General features: G+C 42.3%; 1 protein-coding gene across 1 annotated transcript in view; it reads left to right on the top strand.

Annotated features, from left to right (window-relative positions):
- The window catches only part of SLC15A4 (solute carrier family 15 member 4), a 185,703-nt gene that overhangs the window by 100,182 nt on the left and 65,305 nt on the right, over positions 1-20,216 (top strand). Inside the window, exons 5-6 of the mRNA XM_053701852.1 lie at positions 10,986-11,154; positions 11,528-11,683. Coding sequence (XP_053557827.1) covers positions 10,986-11,154; positions 11,528-11,683 — 325 coding nt within the window. The remainder of the gene's footprint in view (positions 1-10,985; positions 11,155-11,527; positions 11,684-20,216) is intronic.

Genomic DNA, 20,216 nt, shown 5'->3' with positions numbered 1-20,216 from the left:
TCAGAAAGTACAGCATTCCAAGCTTCCACAAATTCTTTATCCTGAGTATTCACCTTAAATGTGGGAAATTTATACAACCTCAGACCTCTGGGTATCATGCTTAGACTTAAGTACTTTTCCAGTGTATATTATATAGTGTATATTTAGCAGACAGCAGTATAAATAAATATGCTATAAATATGTGGACTTAAGTGGTTGGATGTGCACCAATAATTTTTTTATTGTTTTGGTCACTTTGGTAGCACTCCCACAATATGTGTGTTAAGATTAAACAGTCCTTTTGTGGTGTGCTTAACCAAAAAAACACCTTGTTGCATCTTTTGAATAGGGAGTTGACCAAATCCCCCCCCCCCCCCCCTCCAACTTTTTGGTTAATGCACACCACCCAGCCCAGGTGTGTTCCAGACATTCTAACTGTGGTATACATATAAATCTGTCTAGAATCAGACCTGTCTTTAGGCAGTCGGCTCCGCCTTAGAACATAAACTTAGTCATTAAGGTTTTGCAAAGGGTTCCGTTTGAACCTATGCATTCCATAGACATTAAGGTTCTGTCCTGGAAGGTTCTCTTCCTGTTGGCTATTGCATCGGCACGCAGAGTATCTGAGCTAGCTGCCTTGCAATGTGACCCTCCTTTTTGTTCCCGGTTCCTGACTCTCAGCTAGAATTGTGGGGATCTGTCCCTAAGGTGGATGGAGCTATCTCCAAGCTCGTTATGTGCACCACTATCCCGCTCGAAGAGACCCTGTTAAGTAAGATGTTTAATCACCCGGGGTTCTTATTTCAGCCTGCAGCGGCGGTTGATGCGGTGGTGGGAGCCGCTACCTATTGGCGTGACTCTCTGAAAGATATGATCAAGGTGGAGACTCCCCTCGATGAGATACAGGAAAGAATTAAGGCCCTGAGGGTAGCTAATTTGTTTATATCTGTGATGCAAATATGCAGATTATTTGCTTGAATGCCAAGACATCAGGCTTTTCTTTTCTTGCTCGGAGGGCTCTGTAGTTGAAGTCGTGGGCTGCTGACATGACGTCCAAATCTAGATTACTTTCCCTTCCATTTAACGGAAAGGTTCTTTTCGGTCCAGGCCTGGACTCTATCATATCGGTTACGGGGGGCAAGGGTGCCTTTCTTCCGCAGGATAAGAACAAGCCTAAAGGTCTTTATTTTTGTCCCTTTCGTTCAGACAAGTCCCAACGACAGCAGCCTTCCACAAAGCCCGAGCAGTCCAAGGGATCTTGGAAACCATCTCAGTCTTGGGATAAAGTCAAGCAGAGCAAGAAGCCCACGAGACAGTCGGCATGAAGGGGCAGCCCCCGATCGATCTCTGGATCTCCTAGGGGGCAGACTATCTTTTTGAGGAGGCTTGGATGAGAAACGTACAGGATCCTTGGGTTCTGGAGGTCGATGCCCAGTGTTACAGGATAGGTTTCAAATCCCTCCCAGGGGCAGATTCCTCTTGTCAAATCTATTGTCAAAACCAGAGAAACAAGATGCTTTTCTAGAGTGCGTGAGGGATCTCTCCTCTCTAGGAGTAATTGTACCAGTGCCTCTAGCAGAAAGAGGTCTAGGGTACTATTCAAACCTTTTTGTGGTCCTAAAGAAGGAGGGCACGTTTTGCCCGATTCTAGACCTAAAGTGCTTAAACAAGTTTCTGTCGGTCCCATCGTTTAAGATAGAGACAATAAGGTCTATCCTGCCCTTAGTTCAATGACGACAGTTCAAGACTTTGATAGACTTGAAGGACGCTTACCTTCATGTGCCAATACACAAGGATCACTTCAAGTTTCTAAGATTTGCTTTTCTGGACCAGCACTTCCAGTTTGTTGCTCTCCCCTGCAGTCTGTCTACTGCTCCAAGAGTCTCTACGAAGGTTCTGGGTGCTCTGCTCACGGTAGCAAGATCCAGAGGTATTGCAATAGAGCCTTATCTGGGCGACATCCTGGTCCAGGCTCCGTCCTGCTGGCTGACAGCGGTTTATTCGAGAGCTCTTTTACTACTTCTTCGATCTCATGGTTGGAAGATAAACTCAGGAAAGAGTTATCTGGTTCCCAGTACCAGAGTGGAGTTCCTGGGCACAGTAATGGACTCCATGTCCATGAAGATATTCCTGACAGACCAGAGACTATGCAAGATGCCTCCCAGCTGTCTTGCCCTTCAGACCTCCTCAAGGACATCTGTGGCACGGTGTATGGAGGTGATTGGGCTCATGGTATCCAGCATAGATGCCATTCCATTCGTCAGTTTCCATCTCAGACCTCTTCAGTTGTGCATGCTGAGACAATGGAATGGCGATCACTCGGATCTATCACAACAGATTTCTCTGTACAACCAGTCGAGGGAATCCCCCTCTTGGTGGCTCTGTCCAGATCGGCTGTCCCAGGGGACGACCATCCTGGGAGGTTGTGACTACGGACGCGAGCCTCTCAGGATGGGGAGCTGTTTGGGGTGCCAGGAAGGCACAGGTCAGGTGGAATCAGAAGTCGCTTCTTCCGATCAACATCCTGGAACTTTAACCGATCTTAAACGCTCTGAGGGCTTGGCCTCTCCTGGGTTCATCCCAGTTCATCAGATTCCATTCGGACAACATTACCTCAGTGGCGTACATCAGCCATCAGGGAGGAACGAGAAGCTCCCTAGCCATGAGGGAAGTATCTCTGATTCTGGAATGGGTGGAGACCCACAACTGTTCGATGTCAGCGATCCACATCCCGGGTGTGGACAACTGGGAAGCGGATTTTCTCAGCAGACAATCGTCTCATCCGGGGGAATGGTCTCCATCCCAAATTTTTGCGGAGATTTGCAACAGATGGAAGACACCGGAGATAGATCTCATGGTGTCCAGACTCAACTTCAAGCTACCCAGATACGGGTCACGGTCCAGGGATCCCCAGGTGGAACTGATAGATGCCTTAGCAGTGCCTTGGGGGTTCAACCTAGTCTACATATTTCCTCCGTTACCACGTCTACCTAGAGTAGTGGCCCACATCAAGCAGGAGCAAGCATCAACTATTCTGATTGCTCCGTCGTGGCCACAAAGGATGTGGCTTGCGGATCTGGTGGTGATGTCACAGTCTCCTCCATGGAGGTTGCCCTGTTGCAGAGATCTGCTGATACAGGGCCCCTTTCTGCACCAATATCTAGATTCTCTGAGGCTGACTGCGTGGAGATTGAACGCTTAGTCCTAGCTAAGAGAGGTTTTTCTGAGAGTGTGATTGATACTCTCATTCAAGCCAGGAAGCCGGTTACCCAATGCATAAGGTGTGGAGGACCTACTTACTCTGTTGTGAGGCTCGTGGGTATCCCTGGCATAAGGTCAGGGTTTCCAGGATCCTTCCTTCCTCCAGGACGGTTTGGAGAAGGGACTTGCCGCCAGTTCCTTAAAGGGACAGTATACTATAAAATAGTTTTTCCCTTAATGTGTTTCCAATTACTTTTTTTTTTTTTTTTTTACCAGCTGCAGGGTATAAAATGTAAGAATTTGCTTTTTTTAAGTCTTATTTGTGTATATGATTTAGCTGGTTTTGTGCTTTGAAGCCACAACCTAATAAAATGGGTTGAGCTTGTAGGTATAATCAGATCTCATTACTTTATCACATTGTGTAAATATACAGGCTTCTTCATCTTATATCTGTCCATAAACCAATCACAAATACTTGGAGAGAACAATGGAAAATTAACATTTTTATTACCTTTTCTCTTCTATAACCCACTGGGAGTGTAATTTCTTTTACTGGCTGTGTTAACATAGCATGGCCCCAAGGCCAAAAACTTTCAGGATGGGTGGGGAATACCACAGGCTAAATAAACTATTTCAAATGCCAATATAAGGGTAATGGAAATACTTGTAAACAATTTAATACACTCTAGCAGGTAAAGTGGATCATTGGGAACAAATTAAAGGGGAGACATTTTTTGAGTAAACTGTCCCTTTAAGGTTTTGCAGAGGGCTCCGTTTGAGCCTATGCATTCTCTTGACATTAAATTACTCTCTTGGAAGATTCTTTTTCTACTGGCTATTGCTTCGGCATGCAGAGGTTCTGAGTTGTCAGCCTTGCAATGTGAGCCTCCTTACCTGGTTTTTCATTCTGATAAGGCTGCCCTTCACACTGTGTTGTGAATTCTCCCTAAGGTTGTGTCTGATTGCAACATCAATCAGGAGATTGTAGTTCCTTCCTTGTGTCCTAACCCTTCTTCTTCAAAGGAACGTTTACTTCATAATTTGTACGTAGTTCGAGATTTTAAGTTCTATCTTCAGGCTACAAAGGATTTCAGACGGGCTTTAGTATTGTAGTATTGTTTGTCATCTATTCGGGGAAGCGTAAAGGGCAGAAGGCATCTTCCACTTTCCTATCCTTTTGTCAGAGGAGCATGATTCATTTGGCTTATGAGACAGCGTGACATAAGCCTCATCAGAGAATTATGGCTCGCTCCACTAGAGCTGTGGCTTCTTCTTGGGCCTTTAAGAATAGGGCCTCTATGTAGCAGATTTGTAAGGCGGCTACCTGGTCCTCCTTACATACTTTTTCAAAGTTTTACAAATTTGACTCGTTTGCTTCGGCGGAAGCAGCTCTTGGGAGAAAGGTCTTGCAGACTGTGGTGCCTTTAGAATAGGGTCCGCCTCTCTTTTGCCCTCCCGGTTTTTTCATTCAGTGTCCTCTAGAGCTTGGGTATTTACTACAAGTAATGAATGAAGCTCTGGACTCTCCTCATATTAAGATGGAAAACATAAATTATGCTTACCTGATAATTTCATTTCCATCTGTATGAGGAGAGTCCACGGCTCCTGCCCAGTTCTCTGTTGGGCGAACCTAAATTTTATTTCTTTTTAAAGAGACAATGAGTCCACGGATTTCATCCTTACTTGTGGGATATTCACCTCCTGGTCAGCAGGAGCAGGCAAAGAGCACCACAGCAGACCTGCTATATATAGCTCCTCCCACTCCAGTCATTCTCTTTGCCTATGTTAGTGATAGGAAGAGGTAAAGTGAAGTGTTAGATTAGATTCTTCAATCAAGAGTTTATTATTTTTAAAGTAGTGCCAGAGAGTGCTACTTTGTCCTAGGGTGTAGCCGTAGTCCATATCAGTCTCTACAGGAGAGCTTTTGGTGGCTTTAATGCAATGGGAACTTGTTGGACATAATTCTCACGGGGCCTCCCATACTGATGCTGCCCTGTCCATGAAAACCTGAAGGATTTTTATTCAGGATTTTGTTTTCTTTCCAGGTCCATGGGAGGGAGAGGACCTCTTAAACTTGGAAACTGCCTTACTGCCAGGCAGAAAATGAGGTAAGTGCTAACCTTTTTTCTGGGGATAGAAATCTCAGAGAAAGTTAGGGCACTTTATTAAGTTTACATCTAACCTCATTTAATTTGGATTTAGATTCTCCTAGTTTTGTAAGGGACTTTTAAGGCAGTTGGGAAATGGCATGTCTTTCATTCCCAGTCTTATATTAAAGGCTGACTGGGTGAAAGAGACAGTATATTCGTTTACAGAAATGTACATTGCGGCTTAGACATGTGGGAGATGCATAATTTCTTTGTTGTCTACAAGCCTAAGGGGGCTAACGACAGGGAATCTGTGCAATACTTATATAATCAGGTTCACAGTAGAGAAGCGCTGCTACCGGTGAAACTAAAGGCTATGTACTGACATACTGCTGTTAAGTTTGTCTGCTTGATCCCTGGGGCTATTTTTAATAATGGTGACCGGGAGATTTCATGTTCCCTTATAATCTATTTGTGTGGGTACAGTGTTTGCAGCGTTACCGCGATGACAGCATTGTTACGTATTTTCACTAAGGGTGACTGAACTCTATTTGGGGTTTAGCCTTTACTCCCAGCGCCCTTTCTCTGCTAATGGTGACCGGGAGGTTGCTGGGTTAACGCCCACGAGGGCCGGAGTTGATGAACAGCGCCAAAGTTTTCTCTTCAGTCAGTGTGATAACATGGCGCAGTATAAAGGCTCTTCCTTCTTGTCACTTCCGTGTATCGGAAGACTCAAATTAATTTTTTTGATTACATGATTGCGCTTCAGTCAGCGCTATAAGGAGCTCAGAGTCTGTATAGACAGTCTGTCTGTCGCTTAAGCTTAGACTACTGTTGTTCCTCAAGCTTAGACTACTGTTGTTCCTCAAGCTTAGACTACTGTTGTTCCTCTCATGCATCTTCTACAGTTTTGTCCTAAGCAAAATAAAGATGTTACCTTTTACCATTTAAAGGGACAGTAGCGCTTGCTATATGTTGAATATTAGCAACTGGTTGAGTTTTTTATTTAATTATTCTCCTATACGTGTGACAGGTTAATTAAAGAAGTGTTTATTAATTTTACGGTCTCACATGCAGTGCCCTGCAGTTCCTTGAAATTCCCATCTGGAATTGCTGCACAACACATTGCTTCTTTAATGTTATGGCAATGTCTATAAACAGTAATTTAACTGGCTTCTGCACTCTGAAATAAAAAGTTACTTTTAAAATTTAAAGAGACAGTAACGGTTTTTGTGTGTCAATTTTTAATAAATTTCTGATCTTACGCCTAAGGCATTTACGGTTTAGGAGTCTGTGGACAATGATCCATCTATGCCACTATTTTCTCCTATAGTATCCCACAAAATATTTCTAGCCCACATGCAGTGCCCTGCGTTTCCTCTCAAACTCCACCCGGAGTTGCTCTGCATTTCATTTCATCTAGAGGATGCTATTATGAATGGTTCTTCCCTGTTTCCTGAAAGAGGAAGATACTTCGGGATTATCTGGGAGAGTATTCTCAGACTCAGATGAATAATGACTTTATTTGATCCTAAGGTTGTGTTTCTTTCAGTTTATTTAGCTTGCACACCTCCATTTGTTACTTTAGGAGGTTTTAGCTACCCTGGGCGGCTCCGACACTACTGGTGCAGTCTATTCTAGTGCGGCCATTGAGTTATAAGGAATGGAAGACACCACATTCCCTATATCTAAAATGTTTCCCATAGCCGTCTTAGGAAGAAGTAGTTTCCAGCCTAGCTAAAGGGAACTCCTATACCCTTAAAGGAAAGTTGGGTTTTTAAAAAATGTTGGAAACCCTGGTGTACAATTACATCCCTTTTCTAAGGTAACCTGTAGTTTATTTTGCTACCGTCACTAGTGTGACGGCATATTGATTTGATGATGCATTGTCTGATACTAAGTCAGAATCTCTCCTGGATAAACTCCAGGATCGGATGTAAGCTTTCAAGTTGGCTAATTCCTTTATTTTAAATACTTCCTTTCAAGTTAACATACTGGGAGCATAGATTTCAGGTTTTCTCTGTTCCAGTTCAGAGTCTAAGGGTTAGAGCCTTGTTCTATGGATGTATGCTCTATGTCTAAGCTTTTAGCGATTCCTTACAAGGAGAGGATCTTGTTGGGACCTGGCTTGACGGAATTAATGTTTTTTTTTTAAATTTGCTGAATTTCAACTAAATAAAAAAAAAAAAAAAATAGAACCCAAATAGCCTACTGTTGTATCAAAGCCAGCATGACGGATATGCCCCGATACGGGATCTTGTATTGGGCAGACTTTACGTCTTCACTCAGACTTGGGTTCGAGATGTTTAGAATCCCTGGGGAATAGAAAGTGTCCCAGGGATTCAAATTGGAGTTTTATAGTTTTCCTCCCAGAGGCAGGTTTCTGCTTTCAAGTTTAATTGCCAAAAGGAGAGGCGTTCGTACACTGCGTAGGAGACCTCTCCGCACTGGTAGTGATTGTTCCCGTTTAGATTCAGGGACTGGGGTTTATTCTAATCTATAAAAAAGGGAACCTTCAGACCAATTCTAGACCTCAAGAGTTTAAACTAGTTTCTCAAGGTACCGTCCTTCGAAATGGAAACTAATCGTTCCATTCTTCCTTTGATCCAAGAGGGTCAATTTATGACAACAGTGGATTTAAAGGACATGTATCTATTCACAGGGATCATCACAAGTTTTTAAGGTTTGCCTTTCTGGTCAAACACTATCAGTTTGTGCTTTTTTCTTTTGATCTTGCCACAGTCCCCAGAATCTTCTCAAAGGTTCTGGGATCTCTGTTGGCGGTACTTCAATCAAAAGGCCTTGCAGTGGCGCCTTATCTGGATGACATTCTAGTTCATCCTTAGAGCTAGCAAGTTGGTGTTGTCCTTCTTGAGATCCCACGGCTGGAAGGTGAATTTCGTAAAGGGTTCCTTAGTTCCAAACACAAGGGTGTCTTTCCTAGGAGCCTTAATAGACTCTGTCTATGATGAGTTTTTTGACGGAAGTCAGGAAATCAAGGATTATCGATACTTGTCTAGCCCTTCAGTCCACTCCTCGTCTAGTGCATGGAGTTAATCGGGCTGATGGTAGCGGTAATAGACCTCTTTTAGTTTGCTTGCTCCCATCTCAGAGCTGTGCAGTTGAACATGCTGAGACAATGAATTCGGACTTGTCCCCTCAATTTCTTCTGGAGCAAGAGACACGGGACATGCTTTCACAGGCTATCTTGGGTGATTGTGACAACAGATGCCAGCCTTCTTGGGTGGGGAGCAGTCTGGGGCTCTCTAAAGGCTCAGGGTGTTTGGACTCAGGCAGAGTCTGTTTTACCCATAAACATTCTGGAACTGAGAGCGGTCTTCAATGCTTTTCTGACCTGGCCCCAGTTAGCCTCGGTTCAGTTTCAGGTTCCAGTCGGACATCATAACGTCGGTGGCCTATGCCTATCATCAGGGAGGAAAAAGATTTTCCTTAAGTGATGACAGAGGTATAAATAATAATTCAGTGGACGGAGGCCTATTCTTGCTGTATGTCGCCGATTCATATCCCAGGGGTGAACAACTGGGTGGCGGATTTTCTGAGCAGGCAAACCTATCATCCGGGAGAGTGAGAACTCCATCCGGAAGTGTTCTCCAGCCTGTTTCTCAGATGGGGTCAGCCATAGTTAGATCTCATGGCATCTCATCTGAATGTCAAGCTCCCAAGATACGGGTCGAGGTCCAGGGATACCCAGGCAGAACTGATAGATGCTCTGGTGATTTCTTGGTCCTTCAATCTTGCATACCTATTTCCTCTGTTTGTGCTTCTTCCTCGAGTCATTGTCAGAATCAAACAGGAGAGGGCATCAGTGATACTCATTATTTCTGCGTAGCCTCACAGGATTTGGTATGCAGATCTGGTGGACAGGTCATCCCTGCCACCTTGGAGACTTCTGTTGAGGAAGGACCTTCTCATTCAAGGGCCCTTCTTTCACCCAAATCTAGTTTCTCTGAAGCTGACTGCTTGGAGATTGAATGATTAATCCTATCCAAGTGGGGGTTTTCTGATTCGGTCATAGAGACCATGTTCCAGGCTCGTAAACCTGTGACTAGAAAGATTTACTATAAGATATGGCGTAAATATCTTTATTGGTGTGAATCCAAGGGCTACTCATGGAGTTGAGTTAGGATTCCCAGATTTTTGTCCTTTCTCCAAAAAGGATTGGAGAAGGGTTTTATCGGCAAGTTCCCTAAAGGGTCAGATCTCTGCCTTATCTATTTTGTTACACAAACGTCTGGCGGATGTCCCAGACATTCAATCCTTTTGTCAGGCTTTGGTTTGAATCAGACCTGTGTTTAAATTAATTACTCCTCCATGGAGTCTGAATTTAGTTCTCAAAGTTCTTCAAGGGGTTCCGTTTGAGCCTATGCAATCCCTAAATATTAAGTTATCTTGGAAAGTTTTATTTCTTGTTGCCATTTCTTCAGCTCAAAGAGAGTCTGAACTTTCGGCATTTCAATATAATTCTCCTTACCTTATTTTTCATTAAGACAAGGTAGTTTTACGTTCTAACCTAGGGTTCCTTCCTAAGGTTGTTTCAAGCAGGAACATTAATCAAGAGATTGTTGTTCCTTCTCTGTGTCCTAATCCTTCTTCTCAAAAGGAACGTCTTTTGCACAATTTGGACGTGGTCCGTGCTTTGAAATTTTATTTACAAGCAACTAAGGACTTTCATCAGTCGTCTTCTGTCGTTTTCTCTGGAAAATGTAAGGGTCAGAAAGCTACGGTTACCTCTTTTTCTTTTTGGCTGAAGAGTATCATCTGTTTTGCATATGATACTGCTGGACAGCAGCCTCCTGAAAGAGTTACGGCTCATTCCACTAGGGCTGTTGCTTCCTAATGGGCATTCAAAAATGAAGCTTCTGTAGAACAGATTTGCAAGTCTGCAACTTGGTCCTCTCTTCACACTTTTTCTAAATTTTACAAATTTGATACTTTTGCCACAGCTGAGGCTGTTTTTGGGAGAAAGGTTCTTCAAGCAGTGGTTCCCTGTCTTGTCCCTCCCTTATCATCCGTGTACTCTAGCTTTGGTATTGTATCCCACAAGTAAGGATGAAATCCGTGGACTCATTGTGTCTTTAAAAAGAAAAGAAAATTTATGCTTACCTGATAAATTTATTTATTTTTAGACACAACACAATGAGTCCACGGCCCGCCCTGTTCTCTGAGACAGGTTGTTATTTTTTGTAAACTTCAGACACCTCTGCACCTTGGCTTTTCCTTTCTCTTCCTAACTTCGTTTGAATGACTGGAGTGGGAGGGAAGGGAGGAGCTATATATAGCAGCTCTGCTGTGGTGCTCTTTGCCTCCTCCTGCTGACCAGGAGGTGAATATCCCACAAGTAAGGATGAAATCCGTGGACTCGTGAAATTGTGTCTAAAAAGAAATACTTTTATCAGGTAAGCATAAATTTTCTTTTTTCTTCTGGCACCATTTATACCTTGATATTTCTCTTACTGTTCCTTGTTCCCCCGGCAGAATGATTGGGGGATGAGGGGAGTGGGGGATGTATTTAAGCCTTTGGCTGGGGTGTCTTTGACTCCTCCCGGTGGCCAGGTTCTGTATTTCCCACAAGTAATGAATGAAGCCGTGGACTTTCCTCATACAAATGGAAATGAAATTATCACATAAGTATAATTTGTTTTTGTATGTTACAAAGGGAATTCATACTATTTTTTTTTTTTTTTATTTTGAATCTAGTTCCCAGCAGCTTGGCTTACTATGTTTGATGCAGTGTTAATTTTGCTACTGATTCCACTGAAGGATAAGGTAGTAGACCCTGTTTTGAAAAGAAAAGGCCTGCTGCCATCATCCCTGAAAAGAATTGCAGTCGGAATGTTTTTTGTAATGTGTTCTGTAGTTGCTGCAGGTAAGTCAAAAATTTGGTTGTTGATTGTTTAAGAATTCAAGTTTTTGTCTTTTTTTTTTTTTTTCTTTTTTTTTTCTTCCCTGTTTCTAAGTAATTTCTGTCCTCCTTTTTTTTTCTCTATCTTTCAACTACACCATAAGCATTTGCCCCATTTACTTTATTCCTACCCTATTATTGAATTTACATGTTGACCCTCCCAATCATGTTAAACTAATCTTGTTGACCAAGATTAAAATATATTTGCTTGAGCACATTTTTAAAAGATAACTGTTAGACCCTGCACTTCTGGAAATATTGTGTGCAGTAGTAGTCAAATTTTGATTTATAAAATATTGCATATAACTTAAGCCTTATAATTTTTTTGCTTCTCTAGGTATTCTGGAAACCAAACGATTAGAAATTGTGAAACTTGGTACGATTACTCAGAACATAGGAAATGTTTCATACTATGCTGCAGATTTAGCTGTATGGTGGCAGCTTCCACAGTATATTCTAATTGGAATCAGTGAAATATTTGCAAGTATAGCTGGTAAGTCGATATTTATTTAATTTGTATAGTTAATTCATTTTTTTTATCTTTAAGATTTACCAACTTTGCATCATATAACTTTAGAAATAATTTTTTTTTTATATTGATGATTCTGACCATGTAAACTAAGAGCTTTGAATTAACTACTAAATAGGAGCAATTTGAAGTACACATTAAAATCGGTGGTTCTCTCAGATTATTAATAAAATGCTTTCATAATATCACTGCAGCCTACATGACTTATTCCTCATTGCTCCCAAACAAGCCCTTCAACAAAATAAATCATAGGCATTATTAAAAAATTAGAAAGCATAAAATTTACTATAAAAAAAGACAAAATAAAGTTTTAGTAGTTTTTCTTTTGAAAAGCTTTGCCTTAAGTCATTAAATGTAATATTATAAAAAAAATATATAATTTCTTTCATGTAATTGGCAAGAGTCCATGAGCTAGTGACATATGGGATATACAATCCTACCAGGAGGGGCAAAGTTTCCCAAACCTCAAAATGCCTATAAATACACCCCTCACCACACCCACAATTCAGTTTTACAAACTTTGCCTCCTATGGAGGTGGTGAAGTAAGTTTGTGCTAAGATTTCTACGTTGATATGCGCTTCTCAGCATTGTTGAAGCCCGATTCCTCTGAGTACAGCGAATGTCAGAGGGACGTGAAGGGAGTATCACCTATTGAATACGATGATTTCCCTAACGGGGGTCTTTTTCATGGGTTCTCCGTTATCGGTCGTAGAGATTCATCTCCTATCTCCCTTTTCAGATCGACGATATACTCTCAAATTTACCATTACCTCTACTAAAGAACTATTTTAGTACTGGTTTGGCTATCTGCTATTTGTGGATGGGTGTCTTTTGGTAAGTATGTTTTTATTACCTAAGACACTCTCAGCTATGGTTTGGCACTTTATGCAATTTATATAAAGTTCTAAATATATGTATTGTACTTATATTTGCCATGAGTCAGGTTCATGTATTTTCTTCTGCAGACTGTCAGTTTCATATTTGGAAATATAAACACTTTATGATGAGGGATGAGTTTCGTCTGTGTGACTCGTTTGTCAAATAAAATATGATTGCGTGAATTAATATTAAATAAGGTAAGAGAGAATTCTTTTGAGACCCGTGTAATACGTTTTTCTGTGTGGGAGATATATTTCAGCTAAACTCTAGCTTCAATTTTTCAGAAGTTTATTTTTGTATCTATTTTTTAAGTAGAGTATCCGGTATAGGGATCCCCGAGACTAAGCCGCCACATATGACATTAAATATAAGTCAGCTCTCACTGGCATCCAGTGTGCAAAACACCAGTGACAGGGAGTTTATCCATTAAGGTGCGATTGATGATGGCTATCATAGAGCTGAAATTGAGAATTGATGTGAACGTTTGTATAAATTTTTTTTTTATTTTTTTAAGCATTTACCGTGCAGTTGTTTCGTTTTGATTACATATTCGGTGGAATATGCGAGCTTTGTCTTGGAATGTGTCGTGCATTGGCATATTATTGCGGTATTACCAGTGCGGTGGTTGTTCAACTTCGTTAATGTTCATTCGGCTGTAACCAATAGCCATTCGTGAGTCTTAGATATATTCGTTTTCTAACTAAGCAATGATAACAAAAATGCATGTGTATAGCGTGATGTCAGAGTGGAGGTGTGTATGCGATTAGCCAATAGGGATACATACGATTTTGTTTAAATTGCACCTCCCCACCATTACCTGTAAATTCCTTGAGAAAGGGGCGGAGTCCCGAAACGCGCGTCGGAACGATCAGACGCCACCACAGAGACCTGCTTATCTTGCTGTCTGAGCCATAGAAATTGTGAGGTGAGACTAGAATTCTATATTGGAGGGTCCCGATAACCACACTGAAGATAGAGAGCCTCACGGTATTACCTGGAAAAGCACACATACGTTGAAGGAGGTAACATTGCTGGTTATGCATTTTCTCTGTTTCCTGCACATCAAAGGCCGCAAGCTGCCATGAGGGTATGAGATACTCGCAGCTTGGGTAGAAGTTAACTTTGGAATATACTGTATCCTCTTCAGTAAGGAATTACACATATGATGTAGTGTAGGATACCGTGAGTGAAGTTTCAAGAGAGTGTGTGTTTGGGCCGAAATTACGCTTATAGCTCCCCACTATACATTACATGGCCAGAAGCATGTCAGGTTAAAGGGACATTTGAACCGTAACATTGTTATAACTACAAGATTTGTCATTGAGGTCGTTACCAGAATTAACCATTATGGATTACAAATACTGTAACATGTTATGTTTCCTGTGACTGCCTTCGTATATTGGCAACAAGATATTGGCTTATGTTTTCAAGTGATCACACATTGTTACAGTTGGAATATTTGTAACATAACGAGACACTCTTGTTTTAGGAGTATCCGCAACATTACGAGACACTCTTGGTTCATATATTATTACAGAGTTACGGATCTAGCGGACACTCTCAATGGTTCTAACTTTAATACAGTCCTTAGTTGGTGGTGTCTAGTTGCACTCCCTGGGGACGCCCTGGGAGTGTCAGTGAAGTTTTCACTTTGGATACTATTTTCATTTTCTGATGTTTTCTTTTTCATAATTTATGCTGATGGTTGGACACGGATGTGTTTGGTGGATGGGGTATGTGTGGATCTGAGTGAACCTACATCAGACGTTTCCCCGATGTTTGTTATAATTGCATAGTGTGAAAGATCAATCTGATCATATCTTTTGTTGAAGAATAAAAACTTCTTATTCTAAGACTCATTGGCTGGGATTTGTGATTTTTATTTTTACTTTAAGAAATTTGTTTCTTACCTGGGGTTTAGTCTTTTTCAATTTTGACTACTTTTGCATTTGCGGGTATTAGGCCCGCGGGTGCGTCAAATGTTAGACTTTATTGCATCATTTTTGGCGCAAACTTTTTTGGCGTGGGAAATTACGTTTTTTGACGCAACTTCGTCATTTCCGGCATCATACGTGACGTCGAGACCTTTCACACGGTGGCGTCATTAGTGACGCAAGTGTGTCATTTCCGGTCATTTTTGGCGCCAAAAAAGTTTACGTTACGTTGTGCGTCATACTTGGCGCCAATTTTTTCATTATTTCAATACCCCATTCATGTTTGCCTCCTGCTTTCTTCTATCAAGAGGCCTGTGCTTTTGCATTCTTTCCCATTCCTGAAACTGTCATTTAAGGAAACAGATAATTTCTCCTGTTAAGTGTAGTCAGTCCACGGGTCATCCATTACTTATGGGATATTAACTCCTCCCCAACAGGAAGTGCAAGAGGATCACCCAAGCAGAGCTGCTATATAGCTCCTCCCCTCTACGTCATACCCAGTCATTCTCTTGCACCTAACTAATAGGATGTGTGAGAGGACTGTGGTTGTTAAACTTGGTTTTTATTTCTTCAATCAAAAGTTTGTTATTTTAAACGGCACCGGAGTGTTGTTTTTTCTCAGGCAGCATTAGAAGAAGAATCTACCTGAGTTTGTGTATGATCTTAGCGGACGTAACTAAGATCCATTTGCTGTTCTCGGCCATTCTGAGGAGCGAGGTAACTTCAGAACAGGGGACAGCGGGCAGGTTCACCTGCAAGGAGGTATGTTGCAGTATATTATTTTCTAAGGAATGGAATTGACTGAGAAAATACTGCTAATACCGATGTAATGTAAGTACAGCCTTAAATGCAGTAGTAGCAACTGGTATCAGGCTGATATGTATGTATGTTTACACTTAAGTATTTCTGGGGAATGGCACTTCACTGGGAAAATACTGTATACATATAACTTTTAGCCTAATCTGCAGTGTGAGCGGCTAGCAGCAGGCTTTTTAATGACATTTCATAATTTATATTTTAAACGTTTACTGGCATGTTAATCGTTTATTTATCTGAGGTACTTGGTGAAAAAATTTTTTGGGCGTTATTTTCCACATGGCTGTCGTTTGTTTTGAATTAAATCAGTTTACTGAGCTTCCCTCACTGTTGTATTATGAGTGGGAGGGGCCTATTTTGGCGCTTTTATTGCGCAGTAGAAATTCAGTCACAGTCTGCCTTTTTCTCCCTGCATGATCCAGGACGTCTCTACAGAGCTCAGGGGTCTCCAAAACTAGTTTTGAGGGAGGTAATCACTCACAGCAGACCTGTGAGACTGTGCTTTGACTGTGATAAAAACGATTATATTTTCAATTGTTATCCGTTTTTTGGTATTAAGGGGTTAATCATCCATTGCTAGTGGGTGCAATCCTTTGCTAACTTAATGCATTTACTGTGAAAATTTGGTTTCTATAACTAATCCGGTTCATTGTTATTTCAACTGTGACAGTTTTTGTGTGCTTCTTAAAGGCACAGTAACGTTTTTTATATTGCTTGTAAATTTATTTGAAAAGTATTTTCCAAGCTTGCTAGGCTAATTGCTAGTTTGTTTTAACATGTCTGACACAGAGGAATCTCTTTGTGCAATATGTTCAAAGGCCAATGTGGAGCCCAATAGAAATTTGTGTACTAATTGCATTGATGCTACTTTAAATAAAAGCCAATCTGTACATGTCAAGAAAATTTCACCAGACAACGAGGGGAAAGTTATGCCGACTAACTCTCCTCACGTGTCAGTACCTGCATCTCCCGCTCAGGAGGTGCGTGATATTGCAACGCCAAGTACATCAGGGCGGCCATTACAAATCACTTTACAAGACATGGCTAATGTTATGACTGAAGTTTTATCTAAATTGCCAGAACTTAGAGGTAAACGCGACCACTCTGGGGTGAGAACAGAGTACGCTGATAATGTTAGCCATGTCTGATACTGCGTCACAATTGGCAGAACATGAAGACGGAGAGCTTCATTCTGTGGGTGACGGATCTGATCCAAATAAACTGGACTCAGACATTTCAAATTTTAAATTTAAGCTTGAGAACCTCCGTGTATTATTAGGGGAGGTATTAGCGGCTCTGAATAATTCTAACACGGTTGCAATCCCATAGACATTATGTAGGCTGGATAGATACTATGCGGTACCGGCGTGTACTGACGTTTTTCCTATACCTAAGAGGCTTACAGAGATTATTACCAAGGAGTGGGATAGGCCCGGTGTGCCCTTTTCCCCCCCTCCTATATTTAGAAAAATGTTTCCAATAGACGCCACCACACGGGACTTATGGCAGACGGTCCCTAAGGTGGAAGGAGCAGTTTCTACTCTGGCTAAGCGTACCACTATCCCGGTGGAGGATAGCTGTGCCTTTTCAGATCCAATGGATAAAAAGTTAGAGGGTTACCTTAAGAAAATGTTTACTCAACAAGGTTTTATATTACAACCCCTCGCATGCATTGCGCCTGTCACGGCTGCGGCGGCATTCTGGTTTGAGTCCCTAGAAGAGACCATTAGCTCAGTTCCATTGGATGAAATTATAGACAAGCTTAGAGTCCTTAAGCTAGCTAATTCATTTATTTCTGATGCCGTAGTACATTTAACTAAGCTTACGGCTAAGAATTCAGGATTCGCCATTCAGGCGCGCAGAGCGCAGTGGCTAAAATCCTGGTCAGCCGATGTGACTTCTAAATCTAAATTGCTTAACATACCTTTCAAAGGGCAGACATTATTTGGGCCCGGTTTGAAAGAAATTATCGCTGACATTACTGGAGGTAAGGGCCATGCCCTGCCTCAAGACAGAGCCAAACCAAGGGCTAGACAGTCTAATTTTCGTGCCTTTCGTAACTTCAAGGCAGGAGCAGCATCAACTTCCTCCGCTCCAAAACAGGAAGGAACTGTTGCTCGTTACAGACAGGGCTGGAAACCTAACCAGACCTGGAACAAGGGCAAGCAGGCCAGAAAACCTGCTGCTGCCCCTAAGACAGCATGAAGTGAGGGCCCCCAATCCGGAAACGGATCTAGTAGGGGGCAGACTTTTTCTCTTCGCCCAGGCTTGGGCAAGAGATGTCCAGGATCCCTGGGCGTTAGAGATCATATCTCAGGGATATCTTCTGGACTTCAAAGCTTCTCCTCCAAAAGGGAGATTTCATCTTTCAAGGTTGTCAGCAAACCAGACAAAGAAAGAGGCGTTTCTACGCTGTGTACAAGATCTTTTGCTAATGGGAGTGATCCACCCGGTTCCGCGGTCGGAACACGGACAAGGGTTTTACTTAAATCTGTTTGTGGTTCCCAAGAAAGAAGGAACCTTCAGACCAATCTTGGATTTAAAGATCCTAAACAAATTCCTAAGAGTTCCATCGTTCAAAATGGATACTACTCGGACAATCTTACCCATGATCCAAGAGGGTCAGTACATGACCACAGTGGATCTAAAGGATGCGTACCTTCACATACCGATTCACAATTATCATTACCGGTACCTAAGGTTTGCCTTCCTAGACAGACATTACCAGTTTGTAGCTCTTCCCTTCGGGTTGGCTACTGCTCCAAGAATCTTCACAAAGGTTCTGGGTTCTCTCCTGGCGGTACTAAGACCACGAGGAATATCGGTAGCTCCGTACCTAGACGACATTCTGATACAAGCGTCAAGTTTCCAAGCTGCCAAGTATCATACAGAGTTAGTACTGGCATTTCTAAGGTCACATGGGTGGAAGGTGAATGAAGAAAAGAGTTCTCTATTGCCACTCACAAGAGTTCCTTTCTTAGGGACTCTTATAGATTCGGTAGAAATGAAAATTTACCTGACAGAGGACAGGTTATCAAAACTCCTAAATGCTTGCCGTGTCCTTCATTCCATTCCACACTTGTCAGTGGCTCAATGCATGGAGGTAATCGGTTTAATGGTAGCGGCAATGGACATAGTTCCCTTTGCACGCCTGCATCTCAGACCACTGCAACTGTGCATGCTAAGTCAGTGGAATGGGGATTACTCAGATTTGTCCCCTATGCTGAATCTGGATCAGAGACCAGAAATTCTCTTCTATGGTGGCTCTCTCGGCCACATCTGTCCAAGGGGATGTCCTTCAGCAGACCAGATTGGACGATTGTGACAACAGACGCCAGCCTGCTAGGTTGGGGCGCTGTCTGGAATTCCCTGAAGACTCAGGGATCATGGACTCAGGAGGAGAGTCTCCTTCCCATAAACATTCTGGAATTAAGAGCAGTTTTCAATGCCCTTCTAGCTTGGCCTCAGCTAGCAACTCTGAGGTTCATCAGGTTTCAGTCGGACAACATCACGACTGTGGCTTACATCAACCATCAAGGAGGGACAAGGAGTTCCCTAGCGATGATGGAAGTCTCAAAGATAATTCTCTGGGCAGTCTCACTCTTGCCACTTATCAGCGATCCACATCCCAGGCGTGGAGAACTGGGAGGCGGATTTCCTAAGCCGCCAGACTTTTCATCCGGGGGAGTGGGAACTTCATCCAGAGGTCTTTGCCCAAATACTTCGGCGTTGGGGCAAACCAGATATGGATCTCATGGCGTCGTGCCAGAACGCCAAGCTTCCTTGTTACGGGTCCAGGTCCAGGGACCCGGGAGCGGTCCTGATAGATGCTCTGACAGCACCTTGGACCTTCAAGATGGCTTATGTGTTTCCACCCTTCCCGATGCTTCCTCGATTGCCAGGATCAAACAGGAGAAAGCATCGGTGATTCTAATAGCGCCTGCGTGGCCACGCAGGACCTGGTATGCAGATCTAGTGGACATGTCATCCTGTCCACCTTGGTCTCTGCCTCTGAGACAGGACCTTCTAATTCAGGGTCCTTTCAAACATCAAAATCTAATTTCTCTGAAAGCTGACTGCATGGAGATTGAACGCTTGATTTTATCAAAGCGTGGATTTTCGGAGTCAGTAATTGATACCTTAATACAGGCTAGGAAACCTGTTACCAGGAAAATTTACCATAAAATATGGCGTAAATATTTACACTGGTGCGAATCCAAGAGTTACTCATGGAGTAAGGTTAGGATTCCTAGGATATTGTCTTTTCTACAAGAAGGTTTAGAAAAGGGTTTATCTGCAAGTTCTTTAAAGGGACAGATCTCAGCTGTCCATCCTTTTACACAAACGTCTGTCAGAAGTTCCAGACGTTCAGGCTTTTTGTCAGGCTTTGGCCAGGATTAAGCCTGTGTTTAAAACTGTTGCTCCACCGTGGAGCTTAAACTTAGTTCTTAACGTTTTACAGGGTGTTCCGTTTGAACCCCTTCATTCCATTGATATCAAGCTGTTATCTTGGAAAGTTCTGTTTTTAATGGCTATTTCCTCGGCTCGAAGAATCTCTGAATTATCGGCCTTACATTGTGATTCTCCTTATCTGATTTTTCATTCAGACAAGGTAGTTCTGCGTACTAAACCTGGGTTCTTACCTAAGGTAGTCACTAACAAGAATATCAATCAAGAGATTGTTGTTCCATCATTGTGCCCTAACCCTTCTTCAAAGAAGGAACGACTTCTGCACAATCTAGACGTAGTCCGTGCCCTGAAATTTTATTTACAGGCAACTAAAGATTTTCGCCAAACTTCTTCCCTGTTTGTCGTTTATTCTGGACAGAGGAGAGGTCAAAAAGCATCTGCTACCTCTCTCTCTTTC

This window comes from Bombina bombina, chromosome 2 (genome assembly GCF_027579735.1).
Source record: "Bombina bombina isolate aBomBom1 chromosome 2, aBomBom1.pri, whole genome shotgun sequence".
Lineage (NCBI taxonomy): Eukaryota > Metazoa > Chordata > Amphibia > Anura > Bombinatoridae > Bombina > Bombina bombina.
The sequence above is the reverse complement of the archived record's forward strand: the minus strand, read 5'-3'. Positions and strand labels throughout refer to the sequence as shown.